General features: G+C 45.9%; 1 protein-coding gene across 1 annotated transcript in view; it reads right to left on the minus strand.

The window, feature by feature from the left end:
* Window positions 1–11,822, minus strand: part of LOC140408369 (uncharacterized) — a 30,870-nt gene extending 19,048 nt beyond the window's left edge. Inside the window, exons 1-4 of the mRNA XM_072495477.1 lie at window positions 11,752–11,822; window positions 7,306–7,385; window positions 6,793–6,875; window positions 564–662 (exon numbers count right to left, since the gene is read on the minus strand). Of these exons, the coding sequence (XP_072351578.1) occupies window positions 564–662; window positions 6,793–6,875; window positions 7,306–7,385; window positions 11,752–11,783 (294 nt within the window). The 5' untranslated portion in view covers window positions 11,784–11,822. The remainder of the gene's footprint in view (window positions 1–563; window positions 663–6,792; window positions 6,876–7,305; window positions 7,386–11,751) is intronic.
* Window positions 11,823–13,381: the final 1,559 nt, after the last annotated feature.

The following is a 13,381-nucleotide window of genomic DNA, read 5'->3' on the forward strand; positions in this document are numbered from 1 at the left end:
CCAATGCTGATTGAGAGGAGGGGGAGGCAGAATTGTGAGAGGGTTCCTCGCAATCATTTAAAAAAATTGAGTTACCTTGGCCTACTCGGGCCACATTGCAGTCTCACGCCAATTCTCCCTGGCAGCTTTAACACATAGAAAATGCCCGATCAAGCGGTTCCTATAATGGAACTATAATTTGTGGCACCAATTTTCTACCAGTCTCTGTCAGATTGAGCATTCAGCCTGCCCATTTAAGGTGAGGAGAGGCAGATGGTGGCATATGGGATAATTCAGCAAACTGGCATATAGGGGGAAGGGTTCTCTGTTTGACCGCTGGGTCACACTATCATTTATGGAAATATTCGGCAGCCAAAAGCCCTCTTTAGACCACAGGGGATTCGAGCGCCACCTTTAGACCACAGGGGATTCAAGCGCCACTTACTGGCCCTCAGTCACTGGCTGGTGACTCTGAACCTGAGGAGAACATTCAACATAAAGCCAGGGAAATACAACAGTTGTTTGCATTACATTTTGATGGGGCAGTGTTGGCCCAAACACCGACTAACAAATGTGTCTCAAACCTGGTTGACCTTTAACTGGTTGTCATGCCTGAGATGAATGTTCTTGCTCAGAAGGTGTAGAAGTAATTTTCTGTTGCATTCACTCGATACCTCAAGGTTCTAATCGCAATAAAGAAATAGCGATGAGAACAATCCTTGGAAAGTAGTTTTTTTGTTCCTGACACTTTGTAGATCGGGTAACCTAAGCACTTCCAAAACTGGAAGAGTGGGCTAAGTTGTGTAAGAATTAGTAAGCGAGCCCATACAATTCTTCCTCCATTCAGGACACACACTCTTAGCAGTTATAATTTTCAGGAAAATCTGCACTTTCATCCCCTGAATAAAATGATGGAAAAAGCACACACCAACTACAATGACAAGGGGCTCTATTCAACCAAATGGGAACAAAGTGCCGGGAAACACATGGCTATTCAACAGAACTCGTGCAGTATAAGGGGCCTCAACAACGTGCAGCCTAGGCCACACATAGCCCCATTTTAAACAGTGGGGAGCTTGGGACGCCAAAGCGATTCCTGCCCTCCACCCCAGCCCAAACACACTATGAGAGGGTCCCTGTCCCCCCAAGGCGCCCCACCCTGATCACACATGTGAAAAAAAATGCCAGCTTGGCAGTGCCAACCTAGCAACACCAAGTTGCCAGGCTGGCACAAGCCAGGGTGCCCAGGTGGCACCAGCAATGCGAGACCACCACCTTGCCCAAAGGGCATGCAGTTGGGGGCCTCCAATCCCCTGGGAGACCCCCAGAGGTGCCGTTCAATCTGTTTCCCTTTGTGGGGGACCAGTGCTGAACAGCATTGGCCCAAGGCCACTAAGGCAAAGGGGATGAATCCCAAACCCTCAGGTACCTCGGGAATCTGCACATTAAAGTGACACTAGCTGTCTTGCTCTAATATGCAGATTTGCCAAAAGTGATCCCGCCCATCGCAACGTCTTACGAGATCCAGCGTTACGAGCCGGGTAGATCCCGGGAGCAGGGTCTCCTGGCTTTTATTGGCCACGCTGCGCCGCGGCGAGCTGTTTTTCTGGTGTAGCGTGGCCATTGGATTGCGCCCCCATGTTTATTAAATAACAGGAAGAATGGATCCACCAATGAGACCTGTTTAATTCAGTAAGTGACCGAGCCTTACACACCTGGGTTTGATTCCCAGCCCACGCCATGTTCGTTGATTTGAATTGGGGTATCGCAACTTGGGGTAACGGAGGCAAAAACTAACCAGGGAGGCTAATCTTGAAACTGTCCAGCAATCCTTGCTGCAAGTGCGCCTGCGTAGGAAGCTCACAACCCTACCAATTTTCAAGCAGTTGATCTTAATGTCCGAAAAATGGGGATAAGTGCTAATTATATGAATTGATATGTCACAGAACGGTTAACCCGCAGAAGGAGGGCATTCAGGCCACCATGTCTGCCAACTGCCATGGTGCAAGTCCAGACACACGCTTCTGTTACACAAAGCTCTGCACCAGTGTTGCGCGATCGTCAGATTTTGCCCACGTGTGTTTGAAATTTAAAAGAATAGCAGCGAACTTGTAAAAAATAAAGTGAAAACCAAAACAGCTCCCATACCCTCATCCCAACCTCCAATGGACCCTCATAATTTCCATACCAACCAATGGCTCTTCATACCCTATATGTCAACATATGCCCTCGACCCACCCCATGGCCCCTCATACTTTCCATGTCAATCTATGTCCCTCTGTCCAACACCACGCTCCCTTGTACTCTCCATGCCAACCTCCTCCCTGACACACATCTTTATGGCCTCTATGCCAACTTAGTGCCAACTTATGTCAACTCATGACCCACACCGATACCCACCCATGCTTACTCACCCAGTATGGGCAGACCTCAGAAGCCATAATGGGATGAAATAAAATAAAGTTCGAAGTAACCAATACAGATTTCATTACATTAAATAATACTCTGATTGATACAAGTCCATTCAATTAAATCCCTTTAAATCACCTTTAAATATGGATTCCGCACGACAGCGTCATTTTGGCTAATGTGCAAAGCCCTTCCAACTTTATGAAAATTCAGGCCTGAAAGTCTCCAGCTGAATATATAAGGGCTTCTGTCCCAAGAACTTTACAAATACTTTCTCTAACTTAACAGCAAGACAGAATCCACGTCCCAAAAGTAAAATTCTGTAGATGCTGGAAATCTGACCTAAAAAAAAGTGATGGAAATACTCAGCAGCTCTGGCAGCATTCATGGAGGGAGAAACAAAGTTAACATTTCAGTTCGACGACCTATCACTAGAACAGCAAAGAAAGGAGATGGACCAGGTTCATAGAATTTACAGAGCAGAAGGAGGCCATTCAGCCCATCGAGTCTGCACCGGTTCTTGGAAAGAGCACCCTACCCAAGGTCAACACCGCCACCCTATCCCCATAACCCAGTAACCCCACGGGCAATTTTGGACACTAAGGGCAATTTATCATGGCCAATCCACCTAACCTAACGTGTTCTCAAACAAGTATAGAGGCAGGGAAAGGGGCAAGGGGCAATGAACAACAGTTACAGTCTGTGCTAGGGTGGAAAGCAGGAGAGATTAAAAGGCAAGCGGGATGATGGTGCGAGGCAAAAGGAGATGTTAATGGGAAAAGCCAGAAGAGGTGTGAATGGCGATTGCTGTCTAATGACATGGATGTGAAATTATTGAACTCCACGTTGAGTCTGACAAGCCTTTGAATCAAGGTGCCAAATTAGATTTGGATTTGGATTTATTGTCACGTGTACCGAGGTACAGTGAAAAGTATTGTTCTGTGTACAGTCCAGTCAGATCATACCACACATGAAATACATAAGACATATGATAAATACATAAAGAAAATACAGAAACACAGACATCGAGTGAAGCATACGGAGTGTAGTGCTACTCAGTAGAGAAGGTATGTGGAGAGATCAGTTCAGTCCATAAGAGGATCATTCAGGAGTCTCGTGACAGCAGGGCAGAAGCTGTTTTTGAATCTGTTAGTGCGTGTTCTCAGACTTTTGTATCTCTTGCCTGATGGAAGAGGTTGGAAAAGTGAATAACGCAGGTGGGAGGGGTCTTATAATAATAATAATCTTTATTAGTGTCACAAGTAGGCTTACATTAACACTGTAATGAAGTTACTGTGAAAAGCTCCTGGTCGGCACATTCCGGCGCCTGTTCGGGTTCACAGAGGTAGAATTCAGAATGTCCAAATTACCTAACAAGCACGTCTTTCGAGATTTGTGGGAGGAAACCGGACCACGCGGAGGAAGCCCACACAGACAAGGGGAGAATGGGCAGACTCCGTACAAGACAGTGACACAAGCCGGGAATCGAACCTGGGACCCTGGTGCTGTGAAGCAACAGTGCTAACCTGATTATGCTTCCCGCTTCCCAAGGTAACAGCCTCCCCGAACAGGCGCTGGAATGTGGCGACTAGGGGCTTTTCACAGTAACTTCATTGAAGCCTACTTGTGACAATAAGCGATTTTCATCTCATTTCAGGTAGACAGAGTCAATGGATGGAGAAATATGTGATTTCTCTTCCTTGAGCCTCCATTGAGCTTCATTGGAACAATGTACAAGGTCGAGGTCAGGAAGAACAGAGGGTGGGTAGGGACAGCAAATTAAAACAACACAATGTGTTTATTGCATTGTAGATGGCCAAAATACCAGACCTAATCTGTTAAAGGTTGAGTTGGTGTAGTGGAAGGTGAAGACAAGGAAAACACTACCTTAGCTCTGAGGGTGTCGGGGAAGGGGTGAGAGCAGCAGTGTGGAAAATGTGTTGGACATGGCCAAGGACCCTATCACCCAGAGGAAGGGAATCCTCAGCTGAGGAAAAATACATACCAGAATCACTGGTAAAAAGATGCTATCATCAAGACAGCGGTGATGGAGACTGAGATGTTGGGAGAAAAGAATAGATTGATCAGAGCAGGTGGAGTGGGAGCAAGTTTAGCTGTAGGAGTTGGTGGATTTATAGTGCACATTATTCAACAGCCTATCCCCAGAAATGGGGACAGCGAAGTCAAGGATTGGAAGAGTCAGAGTTGGAATCCATGTTATGTAGCAGCAGCTAGAATCTCTTATAGAGACAAATAAAATAGGAGCAGAAAGAGGCCATTCGTCCCTTTGAGCCTGCTTTGCTATTCATTCTGATCATGGCTGATCATCCAACTCAATAACCTAATCCCATTTTCCCCCTATATCCTTTGATCCCCTTCGTCCTAAGTGCTATTTCTAACTGCTTCTTGAAAACATGCAATGTTTTGGATTCAACTACTTCCTGTGGTAACAAATCCCACAGTCCGACCACTCTCTGGGTGAAGACATTTTCCCCCATCTCTGTCCTAAATGGTCGACCCCATATCCTCAGACTGCAGTCCCTGGTTCTGGACACATCCACCATCGGGAACATCCTTCCTGCATCTACCCTGTCTAGCCCTGTTAGAATTTTATAGGTTTCTATGAGAACCTCCCTCATTCTTCTGAACTCCAGCGAATATATTCTTGACTTTAGTTTTCACCTCCACCCTCTATCAACATCTGGCTTTGGTTGTATTTAACCAGCATCGACCTTGATGTCCAGTTTGTCTCTGAGCTCTCAGAGTGTCTACTTCCAGCATTGCGCCGTTCGTCATTTCCAACTCCGCCTCATCCTCACTGCTGCTGAAACTTGCTCATTTGCCTTTGGCATCTCCAATGCTCTCACGTTGGTCTCACATGCTCCATCCTACATAAAATTCAAACTTGCATTCTACTCAACATTATACCCTTCTCCTTGTTGGCCCCTCATTAAACTTCCCTACGCCAACACATTGGCTTTAAAACCCTCATCATTCTGTTTCACTCGCTTACCTGTTCTACCACTGCACCTTCCTCCAACAACATGTGTGTGCTTCCCACTCATGTCTCCGGCCTTCTTTCTGTCACCACTCTCGTGCTATATGAAACCAAGATACCACACTGTCTGTGCCTTTTCTTTTCAACTCACCACCCATCATATTCTCCTGTTCCTCTTAAGTTTCACTGACTTTCTAGCCCCGATTTTCTTTTTCAGTCTTCATTTCTGGAATCTGGGCGAGACAGGAAAGGACATACTTTCTGCCCATCCCAAGTGACCTTGAAACTGACTGATTTACTAGCCACTCCAGAGGTGAATGGAGCCATGTGGAGGCTCAACCAGGAAATGGTTCACAGAGTTTGAGAACCATTTTGTCTCGGCACCTTTCCAGCATTGAGGCATGGAAATGGGACAATGGGTAATTGGTTCCTCCCACATCATTTATCTAGGTGTCTGATACTTGTACCTGCTCCAACCTCCTTCTCGGAGAGCATTCTATAAATCCCAGGAGAAAACTCTGGAAATCCCAGGACAATGCTAAATGGGTGGAAAGACCGGGAGTTCTGAGTTTCTGCTATTTTGTTTGCTATATGCTCTGGAACTGATGAATTTTTCCCAGATGCAAAGCAAAGGAAAATCTCCCTCAGCCAAAGGCTTGGAGAAATTTCGAGTCATTTGATGTGAAAAGTTTATTCTTTTCAGTTCCGATGTGTAGCTCCGATTCTGTCTTTTGCCATTATCATACAAAGGACAGAGAAAGGTCCATACTTGCAAATTTAAGCCTGCATTTCCACTTCTTAGACTGTATCCAATTGTTTATTGAACTCATGAATAATATATTTTTAAAAAAATTTTTTAGAGTACCCAATTCATTTTTTCCAATTAAGGGGAAATTTAGCGTGGCCAATCCACCTATCCTGCACATCTTTGGGTTATGAGGGCGAAACCCATGCTAACACAGGGAGAATGTGCAAACTCCACACGGACAGTGACCCAGAGCCGGGATCGAACCTGGGACCTCGGCGCCGTGAGGCAGCAATGCTAACCACTGCGCCACCGTGCTGCCCTACTCATGAATAATATTTGCTTCTTTGGCCTTCTAAAGTAACTTACTTCATGTGCCTACTACCTTTATCACAGTGACTCGAACTTCCATTTCCATTGTGTATCGAGAGATGTCTCAGACACTTTTACAGGGCATTGGAAACTATGTGAATATTGAATGGGTTAGCAAAGATAGCAAGAGTTGGCAAACGCATAGTTAATGAACAGTCATTTTTTTGAAGGCAAGTTAAAGTTGCTGAAAGTTGGTGTTCCAGAGTTTGGGGGAAAACGTGGCTGAAGGTTTGCCCACTACCAATGGTCCCAGAGTTTTTTTATTTCCAGATTAAGTCAATATTCTCACCTTTATTTCCGTAGTCTGCATTTTCAAGTTGCATACTGCCTGATTTCTTTCATTCTTCAGCTTTAGATTTAGCTTCACAAAACCTAAAAATGTGAAATTCACTCAGGATTTGTTTTCAAATGACCAGAATGTTGACGGAGTGGAGCATCTCAAGCAATCATGACATGCCAAACGCACTCCAGTTATATAAATTACTGATCTTAGGTGTCAGGAATATGTTAGTATTTTGTTGGAGGCTGCGATTTGTAAGGCAAGTCTTTAACTGAAATAGTTTACAGCAGCTAGTTCCAATATTGCAAATAGGATCACTTAAAACCTCACCATTCGTTGAACAAATGAAAAAATATATCCATAGCTTAATGGATAGTACCACGCATCTCTTAAAATAACCCATAGAGTGGATTGATGCAATGGCAGGTACCCAAAGAACTGAAGTGTACTTCTTATTCATTAAAATAAACACTTAAAATGGAAAGAAAGAGCAAACTAAATTGTTTCTAATTATTATTGTACCTTCTATTTTCTCCAACAATTTTTCAAATTGCAGGTTTATGAGGTTCTGGGTTTTGCTCAGATCTTCACTTTGTTGTAACCTATTATTTTTTAGAAAAAAGTACAGTTCATTAATTTGACAAGAAAATATTTACTTTAAGAAAGCAAATCACTAGTTTGCAAACAGCAAACAAGTAAGGTAGGTGCAAGCCCAGACAATGTGCAATGAGATAATGTTGCATCAGGCTGACTGACTGTTCCATCTTCAAAGAGATTGTCCCTTATTTTGAGTGTTCTTCTTGCAGTCTAGACAGCCTGTGGGAGACTGAGCCTTTGCCTCTTTACTTTTTTGTGACCATGCGTGCTGCAATCATTGGCCACTAGGGTGGGAGATACTTATGGTCATCAGCACAGCCACACATTCACTCTTATAACCACATGCAACAGCCCATGGTCACCATCCAAGTGTCCCTTATTTTGTTTCATCTGGTTGATCACCCTAGTTACTGGATGGACTAACAGTCCTACATGGCCACACAGAGAAGCAAACACTGTCTAACCTTCATGGAAATATATCTTCAGTTTGTTATATTACTCTTTTGGTAATATATCTCGTTACTCTTTGCTTCTTATCCAGAATGGTCTGATGGTGTGATTCTGAAGAAACCACACGTCTTTAACTTAAAGCAAACCAGTTTATTGAGTAGCGATTGATTAATATTGAGTTTGCACAATCCACAGAACTATAACTAGTAATCAAGTAATTTATATTAAAGTATTAACTAATTCAGACTACACGTGGTAAACTATGCCGTGATCTATCTATCTTACACTCTACTGCCTAGTCACTCCTGGTTGGAAGAGAGAGAGTCCAAGATCCTCTAGGTGTTCTTATTTATAGTGGGATCCAGTTGTGCCCTCTAGTGGTTGTGTTACACTGAGATGTAATAATTAACCCTTTAATTATCTACATATATACATATCATTATACAGTTAATTTGCTGAGAGCAGGATTGCTGGAACACAGCAATCTGTGATATTCCCCTCCGACCAAACGATGCTCATGCCTGTAATGATTCCAGGGGGCGCAGAAAGAAAGGCCAAACTGGTTTATTTTAAAATTAAAATAAAGCCACTACTGCGGCTCACAAAACAAATGTTCCAGGTTCAGGACCATCAGGAACTCCTGGTCCAGGTCTGGGGGCTACATTTGAAGGTACCACCATCGAGCCCCATCAGGGCGGGCCTCTGCCTACTCACCATGGGAACTCGTATTCTACTAAGCTCGTGGGGAGATCAATCAGCGATCGCTGGTGGTCCTCATGAGAGTTATCACATCCCTCCTGATCGAGTCCGAATCATCCTCCTCACTCCAGTGGCGATGAGGCCTCTTTGGTCGCTTGGCACCAGGCCTCAAGTCATCAGTAGGTGGAGCTGGATCGGGCCGCGAAGCAGGCTGGGGATTGTTGCTTTTCTGTTGAGTGCCAGAGGACCACAGAAGGAGGCTCGTCTTCGATACTGACCTTTCCTCAGACTCCATTGCAGATTCCAAATCTTTATCGTCAAGAGGAACGACTCTCAGGTTTCTTATAGTCGGAGTCCCCTTGCTGGAAGTAGTCACAACAGGCATCAAGGACATTGTCTCTATGGCACATCAGTAGAAGATTGTGAGAGTTGATGCAGACATGCTGAATTTCTTTAGCTTCCGTAGGAAGTAGAGACGTTGTTGGGCTTTCTTGACTGTTGCATCAACGCGAGTGGACCAGGACAGACTGTTGGTGACGGTGACCCCCAGGAACTTTATCTATCGACCATCTCCACTTGGTAGCCATTGATGTAGAAGGTGGGGGGGGGGGGGGGGGGCGAGAGTGTCGTGCAACGCTTCTTGAAGTCGTTGATCAGTTCCTTGGTCTTTCCGACATTTAGAGAGAGGTTGTTTTTGGTACACCATGCAACCAAGTGATCTATCTCTCTTCTGCAGTGTGACAATAAATCAAATCATTAAATCATTATAATCATCATTAAATCATTAACCATTTTGATTGGGCGTTGACCATAATAAGGAACATCGATCTCAAGAACGAGCCGGCGAAGTCCACATGCACCCGTACCTATGGTCTTCCTGGCCATTCCCATGGTTGCAAAGAAGCCGAAGGGTGAGAGCTTCTGGTTCTCCTGGCACAACGAGCACTGCTTCACCAGGTTCTCAGTGTAGTTATCAAGTCCAGGCCAGAAGGCATAACTCCTTGGGGGCATTTTCATCTTGGATACCCCGGAGTGTCCATTGTGTAATTCCATCAGCATTGGGAGCTGAGCTGGGTGAGGATGACTACTTGCCCTCCCCACAGGATGCTGCCATCTTCTACATCTGCTCTTGTCTTTAGTGAGGAAGGGCTTCTTGTCATCCATGGGATGTCCTTGGATTCCAGATCATATGGCGCATTTTTGCCAGTGTGGGATCCTTCTGGGTGCATGGGTGAATCTGTTTAGCGGATACTGGCAAGGTATCTAGTACGTTAATGGTCTTGATGACTTCTTCCAATGTTGGCAGAGGGGCCAAGCTTGTGAGCAGCAGGAGGCGACTCAGGGCATCCGAGTTGGCAATGTGTATCCCAAGGCAGTGCTCGAGAGGGTTTCGTAGGCCACTAACAATACTGCCCAACAGTGGCTCAGGGTCAAGGTGATGGGGGGAATCACTTTATCCTCTTTGAAAAGGCCCACCAGGGGTTTATGGTCTGTTACGCCTGTGGAATGTCGGCCGTATGGGTGGAAGTTCTTCACCCCAAAAATAACAGCCAATCCTTCCTTTTCGTTCTGAGAATAACATCTTTCCGCGTCCGCCAAGGTTCTGGACGTGTATGCTACAGCTCTTTCTGTGACATCGTCCCATCAATGGGAAAGGACTGACCCTATTCCATATCGAGAGGCATCACATGTTAATGCCAGTTCCCTCTTGAGGCAGGATGTTTGATGATAGGAACTGCTGCTTCACCTTTGCGAAGGCTTCATCCTGTAGTGCCTGCCACAACCACTTCTGGTGTAACAGTGTGTGCAGGGGTGAAAATAAGGTGGCCAAGTTTGGGATAAATTTCACATAGAGGTTTACGATCCTAGGAAGAATTTTAATTCTGCCATATTCCACGGGTTGGTGCCTCTTTGATGGCCTTAACTTTATCCTCCACAGGGTGTAGGCCTTTTATGTCAACTTGGTACCCCAGGGAGATCACTTTGTCTGCCTGGAATACACATATTTCTCGTTTGAGACGGACACCTGTGTCAGAAAATTGTCTCAAAACCTCCTCCAGGTTTGCTGGGTGCTCTTTTTCCAATGTTTCTGTGATTAGTACGTCATCGAAGCATAGTGCCACCATAGGAGCGCTTGGAGAATGTTCTCAATCACACGTTGAAAAATGGCGCATGTCAACTCTTGAAGAGTGGGCATTTATATTTGAATAATCCCTTATGGGTGTTAATTGTCATGTTCTTCCTGGAGGACTTATCTAGTTCTAGCTGGAGGTAGACATGGCTTATACCTAGTTTGGTGAAGGTTTGAGCCCCTGCCAGTTTGGCGTATAGATCTTCTATGCGTGGAATGAGGTAATGATCTAAACTTGAGGCTTCATTAACCATTAGTTTATAGACCCTACAAAGGCGGGCCAACTTGTCGGGCTTGAGGACGGGGACTTCTGGTGCAGTCCACTCTGTGAACTGAACTGATCGTATTATCCCCAGGCTCTTGAATTTATTAGAGTTTTTTGCGGAAGTCTCAACCAGAGTGGATAGAGGGGAACCCGTGGATGTGTTGCATTTGGGCTTCCAGAGGCATTTCACAAGGTACCTCACAAAAGGTTAAAAGAGCCCATGATGTTGTAGGTAGCATACTGGCATCGATAGTTAATTAGCTAATGGGCAGGAAACAGCGAGTGGGGAAACGGGGTTCTTTTTCAGGTTGGTGAAATGTAACCAGTGAGGTTCCACCAGGGATCAGTGCTGGGTTCGCAACTGTTTACAATATAGACTAATGACTTGGCGGGTTGGGGGGAGCGAGGCGGTACCAGTCTCACTTGTTCTTTTCCACATTGGGTCTCCCCCTTTCCCTTAGCGTTTCCTTCAACACTCCTCCCAACCTCCACTTTCCTTCCCTCCAGGACTTCCATCTGCAAGATCCCAACACTTGCCTCCCGCCCGGCTCTGGGACTTAGAATCTGGGGGCTGTTTGTTGTCCTAGAAGTGGCCACTGCTTCCAGTGGCGCTATTGACACTGCAGAGTTGGCTCGAACTCTCATGTGAGGGGTAATCTCACCTCTAGCCAATCAATGTTCTTCAGTGTATTAAATGGCTCCAGGACAGCTGACATCTGCTGTAAAATCCTGCCCATGAACTTGTAACAGTGACAGATTTCCCGTTTTACTCTGTGACTATATTCCTTAATCACTTTATAAGAAAAAGGTGGTTTATTCCGATTACCCTTCAGCTGAATCCCTTGTCTCGTTCCACATTCTTGCATTTTCTTGTGTGTCTTGACTGATCGTTGGGATGATCTTCTACAGCAAGTATAGTAAGTGAAGGCAAACAATTAGTGCATTAAGTGGGCACAATAGGTTTCTCCAGCACTAGAATTCGACCCAAAGCACCAAATAGGCCCAGTAATTATCTGTTGAGAACAGGCATACTCTCTGATTTAAACCTTAACAAGGCTCCAACTGCACAGTTAATAGTGCTAATCAATCCCAGACAGAATGATTTTCATTAATTAGCTGCGCTGCATTTTTGGGATGAAAATTTAAAAGATATTTTCCGTCTGTTCTTTTTGACCTAATGTGGTTATTGTGCTTCCCAAACCCAGTCCATGGCTCACCAGTCTCATTTCTTTCTCTTGCGTCATTAAAGATATGGGATAACTATCGCCTGCAATATTGAATGACTTGTACTCGGGATTTGAGATCTGGGCTGCAATTAGCCACAGTGATGGGCAGAAGTCCTGCTTTGCCCACCTCTGCCACTCAAATGGGTATGTGTGAAATGTTTTAATTTCAGTTATCTGCCAAGATAGGAAGAAGGTCTTGGGTGCAGTGGACATCACTACCTCTGGGCCAGAAGCTCTGGGTTCAAGTCCCACTTCAGAATTTCATGGTCAGATCTCCCCAACAACATTTATCCCCCCCAGCAATGTGTTCACCCCCCTAACAGTATTCACCACCCCGTATCAAGGATCACCCCTGCAATAATATTCTTTGCCCCCCCCACCCCCAGCAATCTGCAGCCCCCAGCAATGTTCACAACATCTAGCAATGTTCACCTCCAGCAATGTTCACCCCCCCTCCACAACGATGTTCACCCACTACCCCAACCTCCTACCCCCCCCCCCCCCCCCCAGCAATGCACACCATCCCAACTTCCCAGCACTGTTCACCCCCCTCCCCACTCCACCCTGGCAGCACTGGGCACCCCCACCAGCAATGTTCACCCCCCCCCCCCCCCGGGGCAATGTTCACCCACTCCCCACACACAGCACTGGTCATCCTCACGCAGCATTGGTTACTCCCACCAGCAATGTCCACCCCCAACAATGTTCACCATTCCACCAGAAATGTTCGCCAGCTCCTCAGCAATGTTCACCCCCCCCCTCCCTCCCCCCTCACAGCAATGGTCACTTCCACCAACAATGTTCATCCCCCAACAGGGCGGCAGGGTAGCACAAGTGTCTAGCACTGTGGCTTCACAGCGCCAGGGTCCCAGGTTCGATTCCCTGCTGGGTCACTGTCTGTGCGGAGAACGCATGTTCTCCCCGTGTCTGCGTTCGTCTCCGGTGCTCCCGGGTTTCCTCCCACAGTCCCAAAGACATGGATTGGCCATGCTAAATTGCCCTTAGTGTCCAAAAAGGTTAGGAAGGGTTATTGAGTTACAGGGATAGGGTGGAAGTGAGGCTTAAGTGGGTCGGTGCAGACTCGATGGGCCGAATGGCCTCCTTCTGCACTGTATGTTCGATGTTCCATGTTCTATGTAATATACACCCCCAACAATGTTCACTATTATGGACGACATGGTAGCACAGTTGCTTCACAGCTCCAGGGTCCCAGGTTGATTCCTGGCTTGG

This window comes from Scyliorhinus torazame, chromosome 3, assembly GCF_047496885.1.
Source record: "Scyliorhinus torazame isolate Kashiwa2021f chromosome 3, sScyTor2.1, whole genome shotgun sequence".
NCBI lineage: Eukaryota > Metazoa > Chordata > Chondrichthyes > Carcharhiniformes > Scyliorhinidae > Scyliorhinus > Scyliorhinus torazame.